Genomic DNA, 13,307 nt, shown 5'->3' on the forward strand with positions numbered 1-13,307 from the left:
TGTAAGACCTCTACATTGAAAATAACATCTCATTAACAGAAATTGAGGAAGGACTACATAATGGGTACTGGAAGACCCAAAATTCACCAAAGCAGTCTATAGATTCAAAGCAGTGCCAAACAAAATCGTATTAAGTTTTCTGGGAAAAGTGGTAAACTGACTTGAAATCTATATGAAAATAAAAGAGCCAGAAAAATATATATATATCAAAGCAGAAAGTAGGATGCTTACTCTAACTGATATCGGACAAGACCCCCTAAAATTCACACTAAAACGTGGCCCCTTAAAGTTCCATAGAAATGCTAGCCAGGGTGCCACATGTACTACCAAACTTTGGGGCGCCTTACGATTTTACCACGGGCTTATTACTAAATCCCCAATATTAATAAGCCCAAGAGGGTTCTTGCCTAATATTTAGAGAAGAATTCTAAATACCGGCACAGATAAACGAGGCAGCATGGTACGTTTTAAGCTTTTATTTAGTAAGAAAGATGCATAGGAGAGTAAGAGCTTTATTTAAGAAAAAGAGGTAATTAGGGTTCATACCGAGCACCAGGAACCAGCCACGTGGAAGAGCATCTAGGCCAGAAAGCCCAGAGCACATGGCCCAAAGGCCATGTGCCCTGGAGGCGTGGGGCTACAGCAAGCCCCTTCCTAGCAAGACGCCAGGGAAAAAGAGCAGCCTGGGCACACTGTGCCCCAGGCTTTTAACCCACTCCAAAGGGGAGTGGTCAATTAACCTGATTGGCTGGTGGGCACCCCGGTAAGGTCAGGTAGGGGAATGAAGCCACACAAGGGCGTGGCCAAGGCATCAGGTAGGAGCATGAGGTCACACAGGGGCGTGGTCTTCCAGTTCACAAATCCGATCAACTCCAACCTGTATGCCTGTCTACTTCATTCCCCCCTCAGAGACTCCAGACCTTAATCTTAAGGGGATGTTGATGGGCGTTGAGTCTCCATCTTCTGTAGCTACTTCCTGCTGATTAGGGGCGCAGACCCTGCCTGTTCTCGGTCTGGGAGTCTCTGCCTATCTCATCTAATGAGTTTACTTCACGAGCTGGATCTCCTTCAGTCACCGCCATTCTCACTGTCTTCTGCATGGTCATCATTATTTTCAGAAGTTGCTGGGTTCTGCTGGGTTATTTTAGATATAAATGAAGGTCCATTGTAACTCTGGAGTGACCGTGGGAGTCCAAAGCGTGGCACGATGTCTTTTAACATGGCTTTAAGCACCTTGTGTGCTTTCTCCGTTTGGGTTGAAAAGGCCTCTATCCATCCTGTAAGAGTAACAATAAAGACTAGGAGGTACCTGTAATTACTAATTGGGAGCATATTGGTAAAATTAACCTGCCAATCTACACCTGTCTGTTCCCCTCCTCTGCACAGGAGTCAACAGGGGAGGTGGCCTTACATGGGGAGGGTTATTCTGTAAACACAGTGGCCAAGAGCGAGTCATTTCCTTTATTACTGTATTTAGTCCCTTTCCTCCAAAAGCTCGGGAGACCAGTTGAACTAAGGTATCTCTTCCCAAGTGGGTAGAGTTGTGTATCTCCTTTATAATTTTCCATTGAGTGGCCATTGGTAGCATAATTATGATTTAGCATTTACCATTTATTTGCATTTTTAGTATAGCCTCGCTGTTGGGTCCATTCAACTCAGGCTCCATATAGTGCAGTTCCTTAATGACTTCCACAGATTGAGGTATAAGGGCCCTTTCCAAACTTTTCTGTGTAGCTGTTCTATCTGCTAATGCATTTCTCTGGTTAACATAATTATCTCCCTTCTGATGTCCCTTGCAGTGGATGACAGCCACCTCTAAAAGCTCCAGTACTGCCTGAAATAGAGCCAGTATCTTTTTTTCATATTTAACAGGGGTCAGTAAGCCCCTCTCTTTCCAGATTGCTGCATGTGCATGTAACACAAGGAAAGCATATTTGGAATCAATCTATCTATCTATCTATTTATCTATCTATCTATTTACCTATCTATATTAACTCACTGACCTTTTCCCAGTTGTAAAGTCAGGAAAGCATACCTGGAATCTACCTATCTATCTATCTATATTAACTTGCTGACCTTTTCCCAGTTGTAAAGCCCTAGTCAATGCAATAAGCTCCACCTTTTGGGCTAAATTATTTTGTGGTAGTGCTTGGGCTTCTATTGTCTGTCTTTCTAACTCCTTCCTTTATATAGCTGTTGCCATCAGTAAACCATTCGGCATCTGGATTTTTCAGGGTCCCATCTCGTAGGTCTGGCCTACTAGAGTTCACCTGCCTACTTCATTCCCCCCTCAGAGACTCCATCCCCTTTGTCCTAAGGGGAGTTGATTGCCGTCAGCTCATCTCTTCTGTGATTGCTTCCTGTTCATGAGGGGTGTAGTACAGTCCCTGCCTATCCAGTGTCTGTAAGTCTCTGTTTATCCTGTCTAACAAATTTGCTTTGTGGGTTGGAGCAGTCTCAATCATTGCCAAGGTCTGTGTCCCTGCATAGTCAGTTACTCCCAGAAGTCAAGTTCTAAGGTTTTTGATTGGCTTATAGGAATAGTCAGGAATGTCTTTTGTATACACCTGTGAAGACTTAAGAGGTAGAAGTTTAGTTCTAATTTTACAGAAGTAGTCATGTTCACTAGCACCTGGTCAGGTTCCTTTTATTTAAGCTGAAACTGATCTGAAGAGGATCTTCATATGAATGGCTTGCTTGGGAATTTTTAATGTTGGAGTTTTTGTTAAAAACTCCTTGATTCCTTGGAACACCTTTGTAGCTCCCCTGTCCAGCACATTGTCTGTTTCAGAGGCTTTTAAGCAAACACAAGGCTTAGAATCCAGATCCTGGAATCCATAACTCTTGTAGCTACCCTTTTCAGTACAGAGTCTGCATTAGGGCCTTTTTAAAGCTATATACAAAAGTTTGGAATCCATATCCTGGAATCCAAGTTCCGTAGAATCCTGTCATCAGCAATTTTCAATACTGGAGCTTTTATTTAGAAGCTTCTTAGTTCTCTGGAACCACTTTTGCAGCTACCCCTTTTCAGTATGCACTGTATCAGGGCATCTTTAAAGCTATACACAAAAGCCTGGAATCCAAATCTTGGAATCCGAAGTCCATAGAACTTTGCCATTCTCAGAAATCTCCTCAACTACCTTTAAATATCTGACCCTATGTTAAAACATATTAGATAGCTACACAGAAAAGTTTGGAAAGGGCCCTTATACCTCAATCTGTGGAAGTCGTTAAGGAACTACACTATATGGAGCCTGAGTTGAATGGGCCCAACAGCGAGGCTATACTAAAAATGCAAATAAATGGTAAATGCTAAATCATAATTATGCTACCAATGGCCACTCAATGGAAAATTATAAAGGAGATACACAACTCTACCCACTTGGGAAGAGATACCTTAGTACAAGTGGTCTCCCGAGCTTTTGGAGGAAAGGGACTAAATACAGTAATAAAGGAAATGACTCGCTCTTGGCCACTGTGTTTACAGAATAACCCTCCCCATGTAAGGCCACCTCCCCTGTTGACTCCTGTGCAGAGGAGGGGAACAGACAGGTGTAGATTGGCAGGTTAATTTTACCAATATGCTCCCAATTAGTAATTACAGGTACCTCCTAGTCTTTATTGTTACTCTTACAGGATGGATAGAGGCCTTTTCAACCCAAACGGAGAAAGCACACAAGGTGCTTAAAGCCATGTTAAAAGACATCGTGCCACGCTTTGGACTCCCACGGTCACTCCAGAGTTACAATGGACCTTCATTTATATCTAAAATAACCCAGCAGAACCCAGCAACTTCTGAAAATAATGATGACCATGCAGGAGACAGTGAGAATGGCGGTGACTGAAGGAGATCCAGCTCGTGAAGTAAACTCATTAGATGAGATAGGCAGAGACTCCCAGACCGAGAACAGGCAGGGTCTGCGCCCCTAATCAGCAGGAAGTAGCTACAGAAGATGGAGACTCAACGCCCATCAACATCCCCTTAAGATTAAGGTCTGGAGTCTCTGAGGGGGGAATGAAGTAGACAGGCATACAGGTTGGAGTTGATCGGATTTGTGAACTGGAAGACCACGCCCCTGTGTGACCTCATGCTCCTACCTGATGCCTTGGCCACGCCCTTGTGTGGCTTCATTCCCCTACCTGACCTTACCGGGGTGCCCACCAGCCAATCAGGTTAATTGACCACTCCCCTTTGGAGTGGGTTAAAAGCCTGGGGCACAGTGTGCCCAGGCTGCTCTTTTTCCCTGGCGTCTTGCTAGGAAGGGGCTTGCTGTAGCCCCACGCCTCCAGGGCACATGGCCTTTGGGCCATGTGCTCTGGGCTTTCTGGCCTAGATGCTCTTCCACGTGGCTGGTTCCTGGTGCTCGGTATGAACCCTAATTACCTCTTTTTCTTAAATAAAGCTCTTACTCTCCTATGCATCTTTCTTACTAAATAAAAGCTTAAAACGTACCATGCTGCCTCGTTTATCTGTGCCGGTATTTAGAATTCTTCTCTAAATATTAGGCAAGAACCCTCTTGGGCTTATTAATATTGGGGATTTAGTAATAAGCCCGTGGTAAAATCGTAAGGCGCCCCAAAGTTTGGTAGTACATGTGGCACCCTGGCTAGCATTTCTATGGAACTTTAAGGGGCCACGTTTTAGTGTGAATTTTAGGGGGTCTTGTCCGATATCATAACTGTTCAAGAATTAGTATACAGAAACTGGAATTAAGACAATCAAGTATTACCTAAAGACAAATAAATAAGTCAATGGAAAAAAAAAAATAGAAAGCCAAAAGCAAATCTTGGAAATTGACTGACTAAACTTTGCTATACATACAACATGTTATACAAATGGGCTGTGAAAAAGAATTAAGAAGAGCTCTGTGAATTGATCAATACTGATTTCTAGGATAGATTGTTGTTTCTTTAAAAAAAAAAAAAGGTATGCTCATTTGCATCTTCCTGTAAGAGGCCTACTGAGATCTGTGAAAATGATTCACTAGACCCAGAAAATCCCACAAAATCCTACCAATCAAGGGGTTCCAATCTTAATGTTCACTGTAAGAACACTCGTGAACTGGCCAGACCATCCAGGATAGGCATTTCTAAAAAGCTACTAAGTATCAGAAAGATGTCACTTTAAAGGAGCATTCTGTGCCACTCCCTCAACACAATAGAGGAGTCAGTAGGCGTGCCCATGCCAAACAATGGGAGCCAACAAAGGGTCAGTAGCCCAAAGACTGTCGAATTTATGCTGTCTGTGTTTAAAAACGCAGAGTATAGTCAAAATGAAGGGATTAGATGTGGATTCTCTGGTCACTGAACATATCCAAGTGAAAAAAGCACCCAAGACATGCTGATGTCCTTACAGAGTCATGGTCAGATTTCACCCTCACAGGAGCTCCCTGTGTCACAGAGATGATCCTTAGTGAAAAGGAACAAAATATCCCTAAGCCAGAAGTTGCACAGAAGAAAAAGATATCCCAGTAGAAGCTGAAGAAACAAAAACTCATGCTGTGGGAATTCAGCATAAAACAAGTACAAATAAAAGTTGAGAAAAAAAATCAACACTTACTATTGCAAGAAGAAACTCAGGACAATTCAGAAAACAACTGAGATTGGTTACCTGTAGGGATTCTGAGCAATGGGGTGTGTGATGAGGAAATGAAACTTATGATTTTTTTTGAAAAGTTTTGACTTTTGGAAGCATTTAAATTTGTTAAGTATTCTAATATGTAACCAAATAAACAAAAACAGAGGAGAAGGAACTGAATTTAAACAAATAAATGAACCCATTTGCATTTCAAATAAATAACACTGCTGTGAACCTAATTATTTTTGAATGCAGTTTTCAACAACATACTCTCAGAATAAGGGCATCTCTTCTCAAATTTTGTATTTTAGGTTTGTTTCTGCAGTATAATAGGTATACAAATTTTGTAAATTATAGGAGTAAGCAAAAGAATAAACATATGGAGAACCATGATTCTCACTATGGAAGAAGGAAAATACAAATATATTATCAAATAAGGAAAGGAAGAACTCGAGGTTAGAATTAAATTCATGGCATGAAATCATGATTTCTGCCGGTGCCGTGGCTTAACAGGCTAATCCTCTGCCTTGCGGCGCCGGCACACCAGGTTCTAGTCCCGGTTGGGGCGCCAGATTCTATCCCGGTTGCCCCTCTTCCAGGCAAGCTCCCTGCTATGGCCCGGGAAGGCAGTGGAGGATGGCCCAAGTGCTTGGGCCCTGCACCCGCATGGGAGACCAGGAGAAGCACCTGGCTCCTGGCTTCGGATCAGCGAGATGAGCCGGCCGCAGCGGCCATTGGAGGGTGAACCAACCGCAAAAAGGAAGACCCTTCTCTCTGTCTCTCTCTCTCACTATCCACTCTGCCTGTCAAAAAAAAAAAAAAAAAAAAAAAAAAAAAAAAAAAGAAAGAAATCATGATTTCTAAAACATACACAGAGCAGCTTTTATTAAATCCACTGAAAAGGACTGGGAATGACACTTGAGCAGCAATGACCATACTAGCACCCATTTCTTGGTTTCTAAATACCATTTCAAAAGGTAAAAGGAACTATGGATCTTTGGAGAAATGGATGATATTAGAGTTGGAGAACAGAAGGGATGCTATCAGTATAAAATCATTTGTAACAGAAACAAAGGAAATACTCCCAATGGCCAAACTCAGGATAGTGTGAGTAGTGAAATTAACTAGTTCTGTAACAAGTTCTTATACACGTTATAAAATATGAATCCATGAAAATAGGAATCCATGAATCCAAACTGATCATAAATAAGAATACATATAACACAGGAATAAAAAGAGGGTTATTTCTCCTAAAAGAATTCTAACTGTTAAAATGGAAGAAGTGGGCTGGTGGCTGGGCTCACTAGACTAATCCTCAGCCTGCGGCGCCAGCACCCCGGGGTTCTAGACCTGGTTGGGGCGCTGGATTCTGTCCCGGTTGCTCCTCGTCCAGTCTAGCTCTCTGCTGTGGCCCGGGAAGGCAGTGAAGGATGGCCCAAGTGCTTGGGCCCTGCACCCACATGGGAGACCAGGAAGAGGCACCTGGCTCCTGGCTTCTGAACGGCGCAGCGCGCCAGCCGTGACAGCCATTTGGGGGGCGAACCAACGGAAGGAAAACCTTTCTCTCTGTCTCTCACTGTCTTACTCTGTCAAAAAAAAAAAAAAAAAATTGAAGTGGTAGAAAAAGAAAAATCATGATTTTTGCAATTATCAGAGTAAAGATTGCTTCAGGCAATAACTATTAACAGACAACAGGAAATCTAGTGGAAACATTAGATAAGGACCTGAATATTTACATGATCTCAAACTGTCTCCCTATAGATAAAACTACAAGGGGAAAACATTAACTTTGAACTGAAAAAACCAGACCACACTTGGACCAGTTGATCAAAATGTATACCACTCATAAATAGCAGATGGATACTGTGGGCCTCCTACCTTAAATAGTACACTCTCACATTATGTCCCAGGTAGAAATGCCTCACCTGTATCTCATCATCAGGACCCAACAGAAAGTTAAACTGAGTCATCTTTCATAAACTAACTGGCCAGTACTCTTCAAACTGACAATATGATAAAAGAGAAAGTTGAGGAGACTGTAGAAATTAAAGGAGACAGAGATTTAAGAAATATATGTAATCTACTATCCTCAACTGAGAAAAAAAGTATCATAGACATTTCTGGGCAAGCTCACAAAATGAGAATATGGACTATAAAGTATTGTATCACTGTTAAATTTCTCATATTTGGTTAAGATACTGTGGCTACAAAAGAGAATATACTGTTCTTAGGCAACACTATTTAAGTGGCATGATGTATACAATCTACTAACAGTTCAGAAAAAATAATACAGAAAGAGATAATAAAACAAATTTGCCAAAATATTAAGTTCTAATTTTCTTCCGGCTTTTCTGCAAGTTTCAAATGATGTTAGGTCAATTAGTTGCAGAGGATATCTAGTAAGGCTAAACCAGTAAGCCAAACTAGTTCATCTTCCAGAACATCAATGTAAGCCCTTGTTTTTGGTATAAACTACCTCATTTCTTTTTTTAAAGATTTATTTATTTATTTGAGAGGCAGAGTTACAGAGAGAGAGAAGGAGAGAGAAAGAGGTTTTCCATCCACTGGTTCACTCCCCAAATGGCCACAACGGCAATCAGAAGCCAGGAGCTGCTTCTGGGCCTCCCACATGGGTACAGGAGCCCAAGTACTTGGGCCATCTTCCACTTCTTCCTCAGGCCATTAGCAGGAAACTGTATGGGAAGTAGAGCAGTCAGGCCTTGAATCGGTGCCCATATGGGATGCCAGAGGCAGAGGTTTAACCTACTGTGCCATAGTGCCAGCCCCAAACTTAAATATTTTCAATTAGTAAAGGCTTTATCAGGCTGTAACCCCAACATAAGCCAAGGATCACATGTACATACTGAGTCCAAAATACAGGTATATGAATATATGAAAGTTGCTGCTATCTGCTTTGTATGAAAAATAGAATTGTGGTAATGCTCAGAAAAAAAGGCCTAAAAGGACACACGGAATACTTACCAGTGATTGTTCCTATGAGAATGAGTAGAGACATAAGCACCCCTTAAAACAAAATTTTTCCCAAAATACCATGTCCTATTTTTACAATTTGAAAAAATACTTGGAGTATGCCTTCTGGCTGCTCCACTTGCCATCCAGTTCTCTGCTAATGCACCTGGAAGACAGCGGATGACGGCTACGTGTGTTTGCCCCCGCCACTCATACGGGAGACCCAAATGGAGTTCCTGGCTTCAGCCTGACCCAGCCTTGGCTGTTGTAGCCATTTGGTGAACAAAACCATTGGATGGAATATCTCTACCCCACTCTGCTGTTCTGCTTTCAAATAAATCTTTAAAAAAAAAAAAAAAAGTCTTCTTAGAACTAAGATTTAAATGTACTTTGATGAAATGATTTCAGTGAAGAATATACAATACAACTGATACAATCTTGTAACTTAGCTATAACAAGATCCATGTTTCTGTTCAAGCACCTTTGCTGTATCGGGTTCCATGTTTTCCCTTTCAAACTAACAAACCCAACAATCCTTTTAGGAAATAAGTAAGACATGAATCCTAAATTGAACTTCTGATTAATAACAAAAATTTAAAAACAAATACTCAGACAACATCTTTAACAAAACTTATTCTGAGAATTACTTCAGTTGACAAAGTATGATCTAAACAATGTACTTTAAACTCTAAGCAATTTATGACACTGGAGAGACACAATGAACTGTCGAACTTTGAATGTTAATCATTTTATGAATAGGGAAGATTGTCATCATTAAGGTGATCTTTTACAGTACTAACAATATATATAGGATTGGATGAGAGTTAAATTTGACAAATACATATTACATTGGGAGCACACTATGTTCAAGATGTGGTACTCTGGTGATACAAAGAGTATATGGTCAAAAGATGCATTCAAAATTGCAGGAAGTTTATTTTAAATTGAATGTAATAAATAAAATTGAGCTCTACAAATTTCTTCTCTAGAATCTAAACTATTACTTTCATTAGGCAATTTGGATAACAAAGTAACTATTTCAGCCACTGTCTGCAATGTAGTTTTAGTTCACATTTATGGTACATTTTTAATTAGAGATAACTACTATTATTGAAAAGCAGAGGAAAGTACATAATAAAATTTATTTGAGATACAAAAGACAGAGACAGAGAGAGCAAAAGCTGCCATTCACACACTTCCAAAATGCCTGTGAAGGTCACGGTTGGGTGGGGACTAAAGCCCTGAGCCAGGAACACAATCCAGGTCTCCCACATGGGTGGCAGGAACCCAATTACTTGAGCAATTGCCAGTCCCTCCCAGGATGCACTATCAGGAAGCTAAAGTCAAGAGACTGAGCTGGGTATTAAACTCTGGCACTCACATACCAGACCTGACTGCCAGGTTAAACACCCGCCCCAGCAGTGGTTACATTCTTAAGCAACAATCATCACAGAGATTTGTTTACCTTGGAATTTTTTTAAAAAAATCTATTCTCCTTTGCACATAAATCAATCTCTAGTGACCCTTATGGAAAGAGTCATTTTTTATCAGGCCTGTTGAATATTACTGGGACCATGCTCATCACAATTTATTCATTTTACTTTTAATAGTTATTTATTTTTATTTATTTGAAAGGCAGAGAGACAGGAAGATTTCTCTTTCATTGGTTTACTTCCAAATGCCTGCTGAAGGCCAGGGCTGGCCAGGAGCTGGGAATTCAATCCCAGTCTCCCACATGGGCAGCCAACACCCAATCACTTGAGCCATCACCTGTTGACTTCATGATGAGCATTAGCAAGAAGCCAGGACTCTAATCCAGGCATTCTGACATAGGATGCCAGTATACCAATTGGCACCTTAACCTCTGTGCACCTGCCCTCCCCTACTAATAAGTCAATCAGCATTCCTCTATGAGAACAAGATCTGAGAACTGTGAGATTCTGAGTTAAGAATTCACAAACTGTAGTACAGAGATCATCAGACAGTCTTATTGAAAAAGATGAACTCTCAAGCTTCCATTCCCAGGCATGACACACAGGAGGAAACTTGATGCTAAGCACCTTGAGAAATTCGTTTCCTTCCATCCGTGTATCAACAGAACTGTCCACTTTCACTCTTCCAGTATTTCCCCAGTGTAAATGAGTTCCAGTCTCTACACATGACTATAAGGATCAATAGGTTTGGTCTTTAACCTCAAAGAACTCACAACACAGAAGGCAGATAGGATGTATACAGACAATGTAGATGGCAATGACAGCACCATTAATGCACAATTTCCATCAAGAAAAAAAAGGTGAAAATAATGTAAACTGTTTCTTGTTGCCAAGTAACATAGATCCCAACTAGTACTCATTCATTCTCAAAAGGCCTGGTCGGAATGGTTTCTGCAAGCTCCACACAAGACAATTCCTTGGTTTCATGATTCTGATACACAGCACCCGTGTGACTTCAGGTTTGTCACTTACTCAGGCTGAGCCTTAGTTACCTCATCAGAAAACGTCAGTTTTATCTTATCAACTAAACATGAATCATTTTACCAGCATAAGCTAAATGTTCTCCAATGGCTGCTGCCGGTCAAAGATCCTCAAAAGTCATACACTCATCTATGGGATTTCCCCCCAGGTCATTAATAGCCAGGGAACCAGTTAGGCGAATTACAGTTCCTCATCTGAGACAGGTCTTGTGCTGTGCTTTAAGTTAGGAACTCACAAAATGGACTGCAGAGGCTATGAACAAGTCTTACAAAGATGAACAAGAATAAGTGAATAAGTGAATGTTCTAGCGGTGGACCATTCCAGTACAACAGCAGGGTGTATTTCGTACCAGAATTCGAGTTTTTGCACTACTGAAACCACGCCTCCCAGGGAAATCAAGGAGACACCAAGAAAAACCTCCTCAATGGGCAGGGAGAGATCCCGGATAAGCCAAGACAAGCTTTTCCCCTCTCTTCACGAAAAGGAAAAAAAAAAAAAGAAAGAAAGAAAGAAAGAAAGAAAGAAAAGGCAAAGCTGTTTTTTTTTTTTCTTCCCCTCCAGCTATGCAGCTGTACCCAACAGAGAAACAGTAGATTAGCATCATCTGCATTTCATTCCTTTTCTTTTGCAATAGCTCCTCGCCTATAATAAACAGACCTTGTGCTCACGGGAGAATTTCCTTTCCCGTCCAGTAAAAACCAAGTTCCTTATTTTTACTAACAACGTTGTCTCCAATCAACACCCACCCTCCCCGGGGAGACCAGGCCGCCTCTCCCTGCCACCCCCCTGTAAGCCCATCGCCCCACACGCTGGAAATCGCCCCACTGGGAGGGTGACAAGGCTCCGGGGCAGAGCGGAAGGGCCAGGGCGCGGCGGGCAGACCAGGGGAGACGTCCAGCCCGGCCAGAGAGAGCCCGACTGCTCCGCCGGCCAGGGGGCGTGCGGGGGCGGAAGGGGCGCGCCACCCCCACTTACCCACTTTGTCCTTCCCGTACATGTGCCCGGCCACCTGATGCGAGAGCGGCACGCAGCCGTTGAGGAAGCGGAGCCTCCCGCCCGCCGGCGGCTGGGTGCCCTCGGGGGCGGCCTCGCTGGCCGCTGGGGTCCGCATTTCTGGGGGGCCGGGCGCCTCGAGCCGGAGAGGGGATGGCGGTTCCGTTGCCATAACGGAGAGCACAAACGGCAACGGCGGCGAGAGCAGGAGGAAAAAAAAAAAAAAATAGGACGGAGGGAGGGGGCGCCGGAGAACCCGGGGGTCGCTCAGGCTCGGCCGCCGGGAGGCCCGGGGGTTCCCGCGGCTGGTGCCCGCTGAGGCCCAGGGAGGGGGCCCATGACGCCGCGAAGGCGCCGGCGCTCCCCTGCCCAACTCTCGGCGGAGCGCGCTTCCCGGCTCCCACTCTTCAGCCGCCGCGGCCACCAGCGCCGGCGCTGCCCAGGAGACGGAACCGAGCAGAGCAGCGGCGGCAGCGGCGCCCCGCGCTCCCTGGGGCCCTGACGGCGACGGCGGCCCCACCTCCCGCGCCCCCGCCCCCTCCCGCCGTCCTCCAGTCCCCTCAGCTGCCGCGCGCGCGTCAGCGCCGCCCGCACTGCCGCCGCCGCCGCCGCGAGCTTCCGACTGCGCGACCCGCGGCCGCGGCCGCTACTGAGCATGCCCAGAGGCCGCCCGACGGGACCCCCGCGGCGGGCCGGGCGCGCGGCCGGGCGGGGCGGCCTCCGGGCCACCGGGCTGAGGCGAGCGGCCGGCGGGCCTTCTCACCCCCGGCGCGGGGCTGGCGTCAGGATGCGGCTCCGCTGCTGTGCCCTCATTCATTGCAGGCGGGTTCCAGCGCACCCCAGGGGTGGGCTCAGAGCTGCCAGGGGCTTCCAGGAGTGAGGGGCAGCCAGGTGTTTAGGAGGCCTGGGAGGCAGTGGCAGTGCCGAGGGTGGCGTGGGAGGCCACCCTGAGCCTGCGAGCAGCTCCCTCAAACCCCACCCCCCACAGAACCAGCAGAAGTTAAAAACAGGTCGCGTGTTCAAAGACGCACCTTCAAAATACTCTACAGATTCATCCTAGCCCCTTCCTCAATTAGTGCTTATAAACTGGTCTCATCAAGAAATTGTGGAGCCGAGACGTGTTCGGGGTGCAGAAGATGTTGTCCTAATTCTTTGGAAGCGGAAACGTTGTTTGAAGAAATGAGCAGGTTTTCCTTTTTCTCTGCCCCGCGACCTTCAGCTAGGGCAGGTCCTAAGTATGGGACTCAACTCGGTCACAGGCAGAAGAGAAGGATAAATGCACACCCGCAGCT

The 13,307-nt window shown here is 44.5% G+C and overlaps 1 protein-coding gene across 1 annotated transcript in view; it reads right to left on the reverse strand.

Annotated features, from left to right (window-relative positions):
• The window catches only part of IPMK (inositol polyphosphate multikinase), a 72,052-nt gene extending 59,625 nt beyond the window's left edge, over positions 1-12,427 (reverse strand). The window contains exon 1 of the mRNA XM_062214651.1: positions 11,998-12,427. Within this exon, the coding sequence (XP_062070635.1) occupies positions 11,998-12,187 (190 nt within the window). The 5' untranslated portion in view covers positions 12,188-12,427. The remainder of the gene's footprint in view (positions 1-11,997) is intronic.
• Positions 12,428-13,307: the final 880 nt, after the last annotated feature.

Source organism: Lepus europaeus, chromosome 17, assembly GCF_033115175.1.
Source record: "Lepus europaeus isolate LE1 chromosome 17, mLepTim1.pri, whole genome shotgun sequence".
NCBI classification, from domain to species: Eukaryota; Metazoa; Chordata; class Mammalia; order Lagomorpha; family Leporidae; genus Lepus; species Lepus europaeus.